At 39.1% G+C, this 16,477-nt stretch overlaps 1 protein-coding gene across 1 annotated transcript in view; it reads left to right on the top strand.

Annotated features, from left to right (window-relative positions):
* Positions 1-16,477, top strand: part of PLEKHA5 (pleckstrin homology domain containing A5) — a 149,283-nt gene that overhangs the window by 103,085 nt on the left and 29,721 nt on the right. Inside the window, 6 exon segments of the mRNA XM_042779230.1 lie at positions 1,512-1,946; positions 6,675-7,113; positions 10,708-10,791; positions 13,380-13,499; positions 14,410-14,451; positions 14,453-14,464. Coding sequence (XP_042635164.1) covers positions 1,512-1,946; positions 6,675-7,113; positions 10,708-10,791; positions 13,380-13,499; positions 14,410-14,451; positions 14,453-14,464 — 1,132 coding nt within the window.

Genomic DNA, 16,477 nt, shown 5'->3' with positions numbered 1-16,477 from the left:
AACTGAAATCTTAACACTTTTTTAACACTTTTTTTTTTAAACTTGATAATTGTGGGAAATTGAGTTTTTCATTCACATTCCTGTTGGGAAATCCCATTGGTTTCAGGTAGAAGACTGGGAGTGAGGAGGTGATTCTTTTCTTTTTTTTCTTCTTTTTTTTTTTTTTTTTTTTTTTCTATAACCTTGAGAAGGAACCTAGGCACAAATGTTTGGTCTTGAACAATTTAAGGTCTTAGGGGGAGAAATAAATGACTTTTTTTCATTATGGGGTAAGTAATAATGCTTTGTGTTTGTAGTCAGACTTGTGCTCCTGGTAAGTTGTGTGTGATGGCCTTTTTACAGACACTTGAACTGGATACAGTTTTAAAGATATGAATAATTCATTTGCAAAAAAAAAAAAAAACTAAACAGAAGGAAGAGTTATCGACATCATCTTAAAATAAAGTGTTGTTCTTTGGTTTTATACAGAGATGTAATCTTAAGGAATTATATCTCTTCCTCTTCTTTCTTCCAATACCAAAAACTGTGGAGCAAAACATTTTAAGGTGATGGGTTTTTGTGGTGTTTTTTTTTTCTTTTTCCTGGTGAACTAAATCCAAAAGTCACTTTTTGAGCTGGAATTGAAGTTCAGGTCCTCCAAGTCTGGCAAAAGATAGAGCCTCTTGATATTTTGAAATTTTTAAAAGAAGATTACTGATAGAACTGTACTTGTGTAAATGCTGTAAAGCTGTAGCAGTTCAAAAAATATCATTATTTTTGAGGTACAGTTCCTAAAGTCAGCAACTCTCTTCCACCTTGAAATTAGAAAAGCCATAGTCATTTTCCACAAAATGTAAACCACCCAAAGTGATAACATACCAGAGAAACCTAATTGATACCAATGACCATGAAAAGTCATTTGCTTTCTTTAAAGGAGCTCATTATATGCTAAATTCAGCAGTATTGTGAATCACAAGCTGACTTTGAAAATCATTTGAATTTCAGGCTGTTGACATTTGGAAGCTGTAGCTCTTGGAAAGCCACTGAATATTTTTACCCTTTGAATATTCAGCCCTCCAGGAGCTGAACATCCACTTTTTTCAGACTCTGGCTTTATTTCCTGTTGCACAGATTTTTTTCTAGGTGCTTAACTGACTGCTGAATTTTTAAAAAATTACCTCATGTTATAATTGTTTTTAAAGCAGCAAATGAAGAGAAAAGTGTAGAAGAAAACAATACTCACACTTGCCAACCAGAAAAACTCCAAATCAACCAACCAAAAAACAAACCAATCAAGCACTACCACCAATCCCCAAACAAAATTAAAAACAAATGGAAAAGAACACAAAAAACCCAGCAACAAAATACCCGATCCTGTCCTTGATTATTGTGAAAATGTAATGATTTTTTTCTCTCAAAGTCAAGATATTGTTGCAAAATATCTGGGCAAGGGTTCACTGAAATAACTTCAAATATTTGTTAGTTTTTGTAAGTTTTTTTGGCATTACAACTTGTCATATGTTCCCTTGCAGAATAGAGAAGTTGACTGTTGGAAATAGATCACCTCGAGAGGCAAACAGTATTTCAAGCCATCGGGTGCTGATTAAGCCAGAGGCACAAAACAACCAGAAGAACAAAGAAGTGACCAAAAATGAGGAGAAGAAAGCTCTGGAAGCTGAAAAATACGGATTCCAGAAAGTGGGGCAGGACAAACCACTGACAAAAATTAACAGTGTGAAGCTGAACCCCTTGGGGTCGGAGTACAGGACTTTGCCCATCACCACAATTCCAGGAGGGCACCTGAGGGCTGTGCATGTGAATGGAGCTGAGAGCAGAGCCCTGGCAGCCGGGGATGCTGCGGATGGAGCCCAGCATGAGCGCGTCATGCAGAGAACCAACTCCATGCTGCAGCTGGAGCAGTGGATCAAGATACAGAGGGGCAGGGGGCAGGAGGAGGAAACAAGAGGGTGAGTGCTGCTCCTCTTTTTTTTTAATTTTTTTTTTTCCTAATATGTAATACATTTGTGTTCTTGATAATTGTGGGAAATGCAGTTTTTGGTTCATGTTCCTGTTGGGAAATTCCTTTAGTTTCTGGTAGAAGACTGGGTGGTGCAGTTTTGAGGAGGTGACCCATTTTTTTGTTTTTCATAACCTTGAGAAGGAACCTAGGCACAAATGTTTGGTCTTGGGAACAATTTGAAGTCTAATAGGGGACCAATAAATCTTTAGTTCTTGGTCTTTATTACAGAATTGCATTCTTCATTGTTCTCTGTAAGAAGTGCCTGGATGATTCTCAGAACAGATGTATGAAAGTTTCTTTTATTAGCATTTGACTGGTTATTAATAAATTAAAATATATTAATAACTCAGTAAATAAAAGATGTCCATAAACCCTTTTTGGGTGTTAGGAATGTCTCTCTCCTAGCAGGGAAAAGGTGTCATCAATCCTAAAGAATTATTCTTCCCCTTCAAATCTGTTCTTGAAATTGCCTTCTCTTTAGCATTTTTTGTTCACAAATTCTTGTAATAATATTTTATTTTTTTAATTCTTAAAAGAAGTATTCCTGGGAGCTTTTAAACTTTAAACCAGCTTTGACTGAAGAGAGAGAGAGAGAAGATTTAGCTAAAAGTGAGACACAGAACTCTAACTTGATGCTTAGAACTTCTCTGCTCATGAAGTCAGCTATCACACAGTTATAATGCTGAGGTCTAGTACTTATTCCTGGAGCTGTACAAGGATGTGTGAGTGATTGGCAGAGTTGGATGTCATGCCAAGAGCAATTTCTGTGTCTGACACAAGTGTGGGGACGTTGCTTCCAGGCTGCCTCACAGACAAGCAGCTCTGGGAGGAAAATGTAAAAGATTTTTAATATTGCATTTGATAGGAAGTATGGAGATGCTATCACAGGAGATGCTTTAAGAGCTGGAAGTTAAGGTTTTTCTGTATGGATGGATGACAGAGCAGAACTTAAGATAAACCAAGTTCAGAAAATGCGTTTCCCCCACAAATTTGCAGATACGTGGCTGCTTTGGTTTTTGCCAAATCTTGAAAAATTTCCAAGAACTTGGCTTGCACTTGCCAAGGTTGAACATTTCCTCACTGTTTTACATATAAATAGGAATTGTTAATGTGTTGTTTCATGAAATGCTCATCATAAGTAATTTGATCAAGTTCAGACTTGTAATAGACAGGGACTTGCACACTCTGACATTTTATTATTCAAACTCGCATAATGAGAATTCAGAAGGTCTTTGATGCAATTATTTTTTTAATTTGACTTTTAAACTTGCAACCAAACTGAAGAAATTAGAATAACTGTGCTGTTTTTCAGTTGTGAACAAGTATAAAAACCTTAAAACTGATTTCATTATGGGAATCAAAGAGAGGGAAGTGCTACTAACCATATGTTACTAATTAACAATATTTTATTCTTGAGTTTAGGGAACACTTGTTTGCCTAGATAAGGGTGGCAGTGATAACATAAATGTTTTCAAATGCTGTTCTACATTAACGTAGCAAACTGAAGGAGAATTGGCCTTGAGCTGTCTTTTTTTGCATTGCATGGAAACCTCCTTGAATAACGATCCAAATTTCTGATATATATAGTGATGTCGTTTAAATGGGACTTCATTTAAATTTAAAATTTTATTTTTGTCCAGGTTGCCAGCTTCTGGCTAGAGACAGAAATTTAAGTAGAATCAGAGTTGGTGAATGAGAGTAGGAAAAAAGCTCTGCTTTATGTTAAGGTTGGGATGAGGGAATACTATTTAAGACCTGTAAAAATCATAACTTGAATCTTTGACAAAAGAATTCTTTATTTAATAGGGAAAAGTTTCTGACTTTCCTCAGAGCTGCTTTCCAGTGTATTATTGTGTCTGCATTAGAGAAATCATGGAGGATGCAACTGAGTGTCTCTGGTGTGTCAGACTGCAAAAATAAACTTGGACAAATGCCAAAATGTTAAAAAGATGTTGAATTAAATGACTATATATAAAAGCAAAGAGGAGCTCTTAGCTGTCCTCAATATAGAATGAAAAAGGGTCACCATACAACTAGTAATTTTTTAGAGGAACAGGATGACCCCTCAGTAGTTTGCCCAAAAAAGTAATGAGAATGATGGCAATGTAGATTTTATTTCTTGGAGGTGTTATCAGTTGTTTCCATGGATCCAGACATCTAGTTTGGCACAAGCCACATGAATAAGAAAGGCAAACATTTTCTAAACTAAAATAAAATGTGGTTTAAAAAAAGAACCAAACCTATTCCACTTTGGTATCATTTAATTGTCTTTTGCACAATTCAGTTATGAAAAAATTGTTTTTCAAAAAAGTGATTCTCTTGAGTGATCTTTCTCGAATGTGAAAAAATATAGAAGGGTTGTTTGGTATTAAGTGATGTTTTTTTAGTTGCTAACCCAGGATGTGTGCTCATCTCTGTGCAACAAGGCTTAATATTGAGATGATTGAACTTTTCACAGTTTTCATGGTTTACCAGTTGAAGATGGATTGTTATCTTTCTAAATGTTCTAGAATGTAAATAATTGCATACAGATTTTAAATTGATGTCTTTGCACAGTAAGAACTTCAGGCAGCTTTTTTGCAAGTTCAGATACTTAGAGGTGCCAGCAGGATTGCACTGCCCATTTAATTATTAAAATGTGTGAGGAGCTTCAATGAGTGAGGTGTGTCTTACTACTAAAAATATTAATGAAAATGTCAGGCTGTACTGTAGCTGTTGTGGAGTATAGCTACAATTCCATTTTGAAAGTTAGAAATGGAGTTCAAGCACATCTTGTTTGTTTGTTTTTAAATTCAGAGATAGACAAAAGCCTTACCATTAGTGGTATGTTACTGAAGAGTTTTAGAGGTATTTCAGCCGATTTGGCAACAAAAGACTAGGACTTAGAATCCCTTTTCTCTTTGTATAATTTTTCCAAGAATGGGAAGCTGTCCAATACAAAGTGGGGATAATTCTTCACTAATTCTTGAAAAGCTTCAAAAACTGTAGCAGATTTTGTACATAAACCTCTTTATAGCACTTTTCATCTTCAAAATGTTACAGGTGATCATAAACACTCAGCTTAACCATTTTCAGTGAAAAATGGGTTTTACCCATCAATTTCCCTGAGAGTTATTCCATAAGGGTCTCACATGCATAATGCTGATTTACCTTTCCATTTGCTCTCCATAATTTTTTTTTCTTTTTTCTTTTTTTTTTTTTTTTTCCTGGAGTAATTCCAATCCATCTCCAGGTTTTGGTGCTCCATGGTACAGGGTTTTAGTTTGGATTAGTGTGGGGTGTAGCTGGCAGCTGCTGCCCTCTCATGGCTAAATCAGTCCAATTGAAGACTGGTTTTGTTGTCTGTAAGCAAGCATCAATCATATGCATGCTCTGTAGCAAAAGGCTTTAAGAGGTGCCCGTTTGCCTTTTTGATAGGGGATGAATAAATCAATGTTTATGACCTAGATTTTGTCTTTTGGAAAAAATGAACAAGAAGTGCTTTGTCATACTTAGCATGCATCGATCCTTGGTATAGAATTTTTTTTTTTATTTCAAACAGTGCTGAAAGTTGCTAAATGACTGTAGAACTCCAGAATTTTAATGGGGCAAAAAATTAAAGAAATAAGCATTTGAATTCATATCTGAGTTGTAAAGCAATAAAATATTATTATCAAACAAAGACATGTATTATTCTTTGTTTCACTTGAATGGCTGATACAGAATGGCTTGTCCTTGGCAATTGTGAAATATAATTTCTTTAGACAATTACTGCAGTCTTCCCATGGACTGCTGTTAAAAGAATCTTTTTTTTTTCTTTATGTCTGTAGTAATTGCTCAAGATTTTCTTAGGGGAACAACAGGGTATTTTTTCACTTTCGAAAAAGCGAACATTTCAAGCGGAAATATGGAAAGCTTGTGGAAACAGTGTAGAACTTCAAAGGTTTAAAAACTTTCTCCTATCCAGCATATAGAAAAGTTGCAAGATTTGATCACAACTTGACACTACTAGACTGGCAAACTGGTAAAAAGTGAGATATGGATTGTATCAGCAAGAACTAATCAGAGAGAAGGGACCCCTTTTGGCTGCTACATTGCATTCAGTATCATTGACTCTTGAACTGTTGCCTTCATTTTCTTGAGCATTTTCTAAATGGCATTCAAAGTATTATAAAAGGTGAGAACTGGATAAACCCAACTCATAGTGTGTTGGGCTTTTCTGGGATATTTTTTCTCTTACCTTATATTTACCTATGTCTGTGTACACAAACAATGCAATGGGAATGCTGGAGCAGCTGTCCCAAAGCTTTATTCCGTCACAACCATCAGTCTTACTTTACAGAACCAGGCAAGGGAGATGGCACAGCTTCGTCTTGTAAAAACTTTCTAGCCGACACCATAGCATTAGAAGTTTACTCAGGCCAGTTAACAAAGCTGGACATACATACATCTTACTTTGAACAATGCTTGCTTGTAATAACTTAAAACAATGGATAAAGGTACATTATTAAGCTTACTATTTTTACTGTCATAGAAAATACAAACACATTTTCCTGAGGCCTATCCCTATCCTTGCACCTTCAGCACTACTGCCTTTCTCCATGCTGAGATTTGCTTTCCCACAGCTCTCTGAGAGTTCTGCCCCAGCAGCGCACAGCTCCCCGTGTCCCCTAACCAAAGGAACTTTGTGTTGCAGCATCATCTCGTACCAGACGCTGCCCAGGAACATGCCGAGCCACCGAGCGCAGGCACTGCCCCGCTACCCAGAGGGGTACAGGACTCTGCCGCGGAACAGCAAGGCGCGCCCCGACAGCCTGTGCAGCGCGGCGCCCGCGGCCTACGAGGACAAGCGGCGCTCCATGCGCGACGACACCATGTGGCAGCTCTACGAGTGGCAGCAGCGCCAGTTTTACAGCAAGCAGAGCACCCTGAGCAGGCATGGCACCCTGAGCAGCCCCAAAGCCGTGGTGGGCATGGAGCAGCCCCTGCCCTCCATGCCCCCGTCGCCGTCGCACGGCTCCCTGGCGGGGCTGCAGGCGTTCTCTCCGCAGCGCGCCTTCCGCTCCGAGGTGTCCTCACCCGTGCAGAGGGGAGATGTCACCATGGACCGCAGGCACAGGACACATCACTCCAAGGTAAAGCGGGCACTCGGGGCTCATTCACCTGGCTCTGCAGTGGGATGACTCTGCCTGCTGCAAAAATCCTGCTGTGCTGCAGTGTATTCTGTTTCAGAAGAGATTGTTGTGTCGCTGCTTCCATGGGGAAAGGTTTGATTTTAACAAGTGCTGAAAAATCTAAGAGTAGTGAAGGTGTGTTTTTTTAAAACACTGGATGATGAAAACGTGTCCTGGTATTACTGATGCTGTGGATTTTAGCTTTTATATTTTTACAGAATCTCTGGTGCTTAGTGTGTAACTCTGAAACTTCATGTTAGGTGTTACTAAGTTCTCTTCACAGAGGAGTTAGAAAAAACAATTCCTTCCCAGCTGGAGAATCGAGGATATCAGGAGGGACAAGCAGGTCCAAGTACCCAAAAAGCAGAGACAACAGTGAGGGAAAGGGGGCAAGGCAGGGGCTGAGACTTCATAGCCTGGGGCTGTGGTTGGGTAATTGGCCCCAATGTGTAGATGAACCAAAACTTATAAAAGTGTAAAAACTCGTGACCAGGATCCACCTTGGATTTGATTTGGGTGTAGCCAGGCTCTTGCTGTGCCAGAGGTGGATCCTTCAGTAAATTCCTGTTTTATTCCTTTTGCTCTGTCTGCTCTCTGTTCCAGGTCAGCCTTTCCAGTCAGCATTACTGTCCATGATAATATGTTTCTCTAAAAAAATGAGTCAATAGGCAAATTGTTCAGAATACCTTATGCGTGTACAGAAATCTAACTCCTTTCAGCACCAAGAGGACTCAAAATCCCAGGTTTCTTCACACATGCTACTTTCTGTTCTTCAGCAACAAGTTCGCTACCTTGAGTTCCAGCAGCAAATCAAGTGTATTGTTCCTTTTTGTGCCTTTGAGCTATTGGGGAGATGACTGAAGATCAGTCTAAATGTGCACAACCTTAGTGCTTGGCCTCTGGGAAGGAGACATGAAGAACTGTAAACTTGGGTGCCCTATGTGCCACTCTGCTACATCCAGCATGCTTGTGGGTTTTAATAGACTGTAAATAATTTAATAAAAATTACTCCTTCAGTTGGATGTAAAATGCTCCTGAGCATTTTTCTAAAAACTTTATCCTTGGATGTCATTTTTTTTGATGCAGAGAAAAAAAAATCTATAACTATAATTTAAAGCAATTTAAACAACTTAGAGTTGACGATCAGGTGTTGGATTTGAAAGTTTTAATATCCCTATCACCAAAGGAGTCATTTTGCTTTGACATCCTTTATATCTCAACTCCTCTGGAAATTTAGTAATCAGTGCTTCTCCTATGTCTGAGAAATATCACTGGGCCAGTGCTTCAGAGTGTGTATTACTAGTCCTGTCAGCCATGGCTTGCTTCCTGATGGTTTTGTTCCTTGTTGAACACTTGATGCTGGTCTTTCATTTAGTACTTACTATCTTCTATACAAACCTCCTGTTTCCCTTGAGGTTTTCATGGTGTTTGTTTTTAATTAGTTACACAACCAGCTTTTGACAATAACCTAAAAACACCCCTGTCTTTAAGAGGTGAGTAATTGGAAGACTATTTGAAATCAGTAGGGTAAATTCAACATCTAATTCCCATCCACATAGAGATCGTAGGTTTTTCAGTGGCTTTCAATGGCTAACTTTCTATTTTTAGGTTCTCAAACCCTCCTGAAACCCTTCTACGGCAGTCATTTGAAAATGCCAGACTGTGTCCCCAGAGCTCAGTCCCATCTGTGCTCCTTAAGCACTATCCCAAGTTGAGGTGGGATGGATTTTCCTCTCCAGGGCTGTATAGCCTGTGTTTTTCATATACAGTGCTGCACTTCTGCACAGATAGCCATCCAGACAGGAAGTTCTAGAATTTATCCAATGTTCTGTAAAACAGTGCTCCTCATAATCTGTCAGTTGTGGTATGCTGGAGTGTTTAACCCACAAGATCAGTTTTTGTCACCAGTATATATTTCTCCATGTACTACCAGACTGTAATCTTATCATCGCTGGCTGGACTTTTACATTTGCAGAATTCCTGATAGCATTTGTAACCTTTTAAGCTATTGCATTTTTTAAACTCGTTCACAAGTGATGAGTTAGAACACCCGGAGAAGGACAATGAAGACATGGTCTGAAAATGCAGGAGTGAGAACATTATGAACAGATGCCAAAACTTTCTATTTCTTACAGCAAGTAGTTTTGAATTGAGTGCTTGTGTATGTTTTAATGGCACTGCCTACTCCAAAATAGTCACCTGCAGCTTAAAAAATTTCTTTCCTATTTCTTTTCACATCAGCTAGTTTTTCTGTCCTGTGCTGTGTCTTTCCTTACTATTCCAAGGCCCTCCCTATTGTTCTTGAAATAGAAATTACATCTGTAGCCCCAAGATTGCTGCACTACACCCACAGAATTTATCTACCAATCTGCCACTAATATTTTAAGAATACAGCAAGAAGAAAAGGACTGCCTCCCCAAATTGCCTCTTGTTTCAGCTGTCCTTAAATGAACTGTGTCATTCACAGTGGCTGTGTCAAAGTTCCCTTTGCAACACTGGTAAAGGAAGTGAGTCTTCAATATTTTGTCACAAATCATTGTAGATGTACTTATCTAAGATAGCTTGCCACGCTATCAACCTTTTTGTGCTAAAACTCTCTCTTGTTTTCCAGGCTTCCTTTAAATTCACTATAAAACCTTTCATATTTATGAGTATATTATATTTTTCAATGTTCTTAGCCAATGTCTACATTTAATAAGTGATAAACATCCACTCTGGGGAATAGTACTGGTTGCACTTCTATTGCTTTGGAAGTGGAGCTGTAGTGGCAGTCTCTTGGTGTGCAGTCAGAAATAAATGCTATTTGTGGGTAGACCTTTGCTGGTGGCTGAGGATGGAGCATCAGCTCTGCCACTTGAGAGGGTTCCCAGAAGTGATCTGACTCTGTGCTGAGTCACAAATCCTCCCCTGCTTCTTCCCTGCTTGCACAAAGTAGTAGTTCTCTTCTGAACTGTATTAGCAGGAAAAGAATTGCTCCCCTCACCCCTGGCCTGAAGTACAAAAATGTCTATTTTTGTGTTTATAGGAGGGATGGTCCTGTCCTTTCCCTTTTATTCCTGCTCACTTCTGTGCCTGCTCATACTCCTGGTTCAGGCAACCCTGTGGTGTAGGCAAAATACAAAATACATCCCTCAAAAACCAATGGAAGAGCAGACTCAGAATGTGCTTTCTGGTCTACTGATGTGATGGGAACAGGAAACTGCCTCCTCCAGCAAACCAAGTTTGATCCAGAGTTGAAGACACAGGAAAATGTGGGCTAGAACTGTGCTTGGCAAGGCCTGAATGTTAGTTCTGAATTAAGAATATTTTAAGCTTTGCCTGCAGAACTTGGTCATGGCACATCACTTCCACAGCAGGTAGCAAACTATGAAATTTGGGGTATTTCTGAAATTTAGAGATAAACTACTAGAGTTGCCTAGGTAGCATGACTGGCACAAATCATAGCAAATTTTCATGTGGGGGAGGTTGGCTTGACTTTTTGTTTCGGCATTTAAAGTTTTTGAGTCTTTGGGAATGGCTGTGGCTCACACTGTGCTATTTTTTTTTTTTGTGCAGCATGTCTTTGTGCCTGACAGAAGATCGATGCCAGCAGGTCTGACTTTACAGCCTGTTACTCCTCAGAGCCTCCAAGGCAAAACAGTGAGTTGGATTTTTATTTGCTGCATCAGGGTTTTGGGTTTTTTTTAGAATAATCCTTTAAGTATGAAGAGGCAACATTGAAATTTTACTCCAGTTAAAGCTCACTTTAAATGTAGCCTTTATTTAAATTATCAGGGAGTGAAGAACTCTGTGATTCCACAGAATTCTGAGAATATCATGTAGCTGCTGAGTCAAGGTTTTCTTTGTGAAATACAGATTTATTATTTTTTTAATCATCTTTGATACATGCTGAAATTCCTGGGAGAAGGTAGACTACATCACAGAACACTTATTTTCCACTAATTATTTAGAAATTCCAAGAAGTAAAGTTTTGCTTTTTTAGAATTGTGAAAAGGTACTAAAGAGCATTTTGTAAAACGATGTCCTGTCTGACACTGTGCTGTGGTAGAGCTGAAATTCTCATTGAGGATGTTTCATCGCAGTGATGTTGGTGAATCCTGTCCACTTTCCTAACTAAAACATGACTCTCAGCCACAAAAATTACCCTAAATTTATGCCACTTCTTTACCAGTTTTTGCCTCCTTTTTTTGTCATCTCTCTGTCCATCCAAAAAATACTGATTGAGTTATGAATAAGAAAACAGATTATTTTTTGTTTGTTTGTTCATACTTGGTCAGCCAGTCCTTCCACTGCCTCGAGCCCTGTTTCCTGCACTTCCCAGCACAGATCTCTGGCACCTTCAGTGTCTTTTGTGGGTTGGCCTTTGGCATCCGGAGCCTTCCAAACATTTCTTGTGGCTCTCCTGGGCTCTGCTGGGGGAGCTGGGCTCATCTCCGGAGGGACAAGCAGGTCCAAACAGAATCCCTGCCCACAGCAGCGTGTGCAGGGCCAGAGGAGCAAACTTGAGGTAGCTCTAAGAGAAGTTTGTGATGTGGTTGCTGAAAGAGTCCCAAGAGACCTGCATCAAATTCACAACAGGATTAGGAATGTCTGGAGAGGAGCAGGAGTTCTGTTCTAGGGGCTCCACTATGGGGATAAAAGCTTGGGTTGGAGTGCCATTAAACAGTTTATTCCTAATGTACTAGAATTGGGCTTTTCCAGAATGTGCCGAAAGGAGTTTTGATCTTGAAAAAGTGGATCACTGCTCCTTTTGCTTGAAGGTGCTACTTTTAGTTCTCATATTCCCAAAAATAAGGCTTCTTGTGCTTTGAAGGGCTGTTACTTTGCAGACTGAAAGCATTGTTGCCTATTTTTGGAGAGAACTGGAAAATGCCTTGTGTAGCAGTCTAGATTCTTACACTTACCCTCTGAAATTCAGTGTTTTAAATCCAGGCGTTGAAGGAGCACTGTCAGAAGGAAAACTACCATTAGACAATTTGGGTTTGGTGTTGGTTTTCCCTCAAAAGCAAATGGTTTTGCCAGGTGCACCTATGTGGAAATCCCTTGCTCCCTCTTGTGGGCTCCTCTGTTCTGAACTCACAGAAGTGCCAGTGCCATGTTACTCCTCAGGGATTTCTCCTCTTTTTTCTGTATTCACTTTCAGTGTTTTTAACCTGTGGTTTTCTGGAGCTCTTTGCTGCTTTGCTTTGGGGAAGTTCTGTGGCTGTGGAAGAGAGCAAGCAGGGGTTTAGGAGGTTTTTGTGCTTGGGCTTTGTTTGACTCACAGGGCTTGTGAGAAAATCAAAACACTGGATGAATATTTAACCACTTGTAAGGCTGACTTCTGGAGAAGTGTAAGAAACAGAAGCAAACAGGAACGTAACAAAAATACTTGCGATACTCAGTGGTTTGTTTTCTTTGAGGTATTGCTAATAGGAATGGTTCCCAAGGATGGTTCAGGTGGAGTTTCCCAAACTGAACTAAGTTGATCTGTGTGGAATTACCTGAAAAACACCCATTTGAGTTGGACTTTATTTCCATAATACATATAATTTGGGTCTTAAATGCTATTCTTCATCCCTTCTTAAGGCTGTATTGTACAGCTTAGTCATAAAAGTAAAGCAATAAAATAACTGGAGGCCTCAGACCTGTGGAAGATGGGATGGAAAATTATTTTTCTCATGCTTGTGCAGATTTATTTTGTGAAATGTCATTATTTCTGAGGTAGTTCAGTTGACATGGGTTTGTCATCACTTTTTCCTCTTAATTTTGACACATACATTTAAAGAATTATTTCAAAAACTGCATTTTCTTGAGGGCATGTTTTGATTCTTTCACCAAGCTCAGATGGCTGCCCATGTACAGGTAATGACACCCTGAGGGCTGGAATTGTTTTTCCCTAACTTAAGTCAATATCGTCAATTTGATATGCATGTCAGGTGAAGTTTGAGGCCCACACAGGGTTTGTCCTGCAAAATCCTCAATTATTTTTGTCCTTAATACAGAATGTTTGATGTTATGGTATTTGCTGGTTGAGCTAGCCCAAAGCTAACCCTTCATTTTTGGTGTTCACTTGGGGCAGGTGGTGTCCCTTGCGTTGAACCACTGCCAGAGTTTTTTCTGGGGCGCTCACCAGGTACACTGAGAAGTTTTTCTCTTGGCAGGCATGCCTTGTGTTGTGCAGTGTTGTGGGGGTACCAATTAACCTTTTTCTCTGCTCTTTGGCTTCTCGCCGTGCGCTGGGGCAGCCGGAGGAGCTGACGCTGCTGCTCATAAAGCTGAGACGGCAGCAGGCGGAGCTGAGTAGTATCCGGGAGCACACACTAGCACAGCTCATGCAGCTAAAGCTTGAGGCCAGCAGCCCAAAGGTCAGCTATCCAGCAATGTGTGTCCTGCTCCATCCTCACTAACCTACTCATCCATTAACCCAAGGCTGCTTTCTGCAAAATCCTCTGGCTCCCGCACGAGTGGAATGGAGTGACGTTTAATCCCTGGTGTGTGTGGTGTGCTATCAAATCAGCCCTGGAGGTTTTAATCCCCGGTGTATCTGGTGTTCTGCTATCAACCCCTTTAGGTTTTAATCCCTGGTGTGTGTGGTGTTCTGCTACCAACCCCTGGAGGTTTAATCCTTGTTGTCTGTGGTGTTCTGCTATCAAATCAACCCCATTGGGTTTTAATCCTTGATGTGTATGGTGTTCTGCACCCATTTTAGGTTTTAATCCCCTGGTGTGTGTTGGTGTTCTGCTATCAACCCTTTGAGGTTTCACCTTTCGGAATAAGCCAAATCAAAATTACATGGCAGTGTTTTAAAGTGTGCTGCACCTCACATTTAAAATGAAATGGTTTTAATCTATCAGTTTTGCCTACAAAATTAGTCATGATAGAGTGAGATCAATCTGTTGTCTATGCAGCCTCCTATCAGATGCCATCTTATTTGTCACGTATCTCTGAAAAGCAGGACACGTTTAAAACACAGATTTATCAAAGGGTTCATAGTTGCCCGTGTAGTGGCCATTTACATAAGCTTACTGTATTTAATATTTAATCCAAAATGGAATGTAGTAGTTCACTGTCTGATTTGTAGCAAACTTTCATCATTTCTGTTTGGGGCTCAAAATTTGATAACCAAACCAGTTAACCAAAATAAGTCAGTTAAAACCAGCATTATATTTCTCCATAAAACAGAACTGTCTTTCACTGTCTAGTTTATATCCTTTTAAAGCTCTGTCATGCATTCTGCACCTTCTGTCCTTTTCCCCTCTGACTGCTGCCTGCTAGAATGAGATTCTTTCACATCACCTTCAAAGGAATGCCATATATTTTGGATCACCAGGTGGGATTTGCAATTTACTTGTGCGTTTATATTTCTTAATGCTTTTTTGCCTGCTCCTATCAAAGCTGGAAATATTTGGGGAGAAGGATTTTCCAGTGTTTTTTATGAGGTTGGATGATGCCCACAACATAGAATATCTTAATTTATCAGAAATTTAAGCTGTTATGGGGAAAAAAAAAAATCCCTCGATTGAAAATTTGCCAGAAAACAGTAGCCAATCACCAATTCATTTTTCTGTTCTAAATATATTCCTAATTTCCTTTTCATAATAACACTAATTGTAGCATTTTACCTTCTTTAACCAGTCCTAATACATTTCCAAGCTCATACTACACACATGCAATTTATAAAAAAGAAGCATTTCTGAGAATTTAGGTTTTTCAAATTAACAAGAGTTAGGTGTTTCTACAGGACATTAGGAGGAGGTCAAACATGAAGAAATATTTTAAATAAATCATAACATAGCTCCTTTTCTCATTTTTCTCAGTTTGTTCTGAGACGATTTATATAAGATTTTAATGCTTTCCAGTGTTTTGGTATCTTAGGGAGTGAGGGTACAGTTCTGTCTTCACTAACATAATTGATTGCCAAGTGAAGAATTGCAGTATCACATACCTCTCTTTATGACCCAAATGGGATTTCTGTACAAGTTGTGTTTGAGAGGGTTTGAAGTGAATTTTATTTTTTTGCTAGCAGTTGTAAAAGGACAGTCATAACTGCTTAGGACTAAAATAAGCAACTAGATGACCATTGGTTAAAAATATAAAAATTATTTTTGTGTAAGAATCTGTCTTTTATTGAAACTTTTGAGCCTCACACTTCAAACCAGCTGTTAGAACTTTTGTATTCTATATGTTCCTGGGGTTTCAGTGAGTTATTGAAAACCCCAGCTGTGCACAGACACACAATACACACTCTCAGATAGGCTTGGCTCACACAGTTGACTTTATTTTCCTATTACCTCTTGAAAACAAGGTGGGAATTGTGACCAATTCAGTTTGATGGCGAACCATCTCTGTACTGCTTTATTTAAGGGGCTGCAGGAGGTCCAAAACAGTAAGGACATACTGCTTGCTAAAATAGACCAAAGTATTTCATCCAACTCAAATATTTCCAGTCTATAATGTTTTGGAATAAGAGAATGAGTCTGTCTTCAACAGTGTAATTGTCAAGAAAGGATAACTCAATGTGAAGTGTGAAAGTGTTTTTATTGCTTGGTTAGCCAAGCTTGTGAGTATGATGGACAGGATTAAATGGGGGGAATTGTCTGTATACAGGATGTAAAATAGTAAAAATTATTTTTCTTACACTTGCACCAGATAAAATTTAGAAATGTGATGTGGTAAGCATTAATTTAGGAAAGTGTGCAAGTCCTATAGTTGTGCCATACCAGAGGTGTAAGGACTCAGTATAACTTGCAAATCAAGTCTCAAATATTGCCTTAATCACAAAATCATGGAAGAGCAAGTTGGAATACTTATTTATCTTGTTTCATGGTAGTATATGTCAATTCCCCTTTATGTTGGAAAGCACAAAAAAGTCAAAATTTCTTTCAGTGTAATTGAGGCCTTTCCTCCTTGTTAGCAGCATCTGTAACCAACATAATAGCTTACCCTCTCTGGATTTTAAATGTCCTGTGTCCTTAAATTAGGTATTTACACCTGTATTTAATCTCTGCAAATAGAGTCAAAACCTACTTTGCTTATAGCACATGGTGGGACTCCAGTCCCTGTGTCTTCACCTCTCACCTTCTCAGTCACAAAGAATTCAGTCCTGTACACAACAATAAATAGTGAGTTTGTTTCCAGGTTGCACAGGTGACTTTTCAGGTAGACTAAAATTCCTGTGTAGGGGAGGTAACTTATATACTGTTGCAATAACCTGGCTGCTACTTAGCTGGTTTTCTTGTCAAGGATCAAGAATATTCAGTCACCTTTTTGAAATCATGTTTTATTTTTGTGCTGCTGTTTCCTTTGGCGATGTTCAGGAATTCTCGTGTTACACTTTCTGATG

The sequence above is a fragment of the Catharus ustulatus genome, chromosome 4, assembly GCF_009819885.2.
Source record: "Catharus ustulatus isolate bCatUst1 chromosome 4, bCatUst1.pri.v2, whole genome shotgun sequence".
Lineage (NCBI taxonomy): Eukaryota > Metazoa > Chordata > Aves > Passeriformes > Turdidae > Catharus > Catharus ustulatus.
This window is presented reverse-complemented; position numbering and strand designations above follow the sequence as displayed.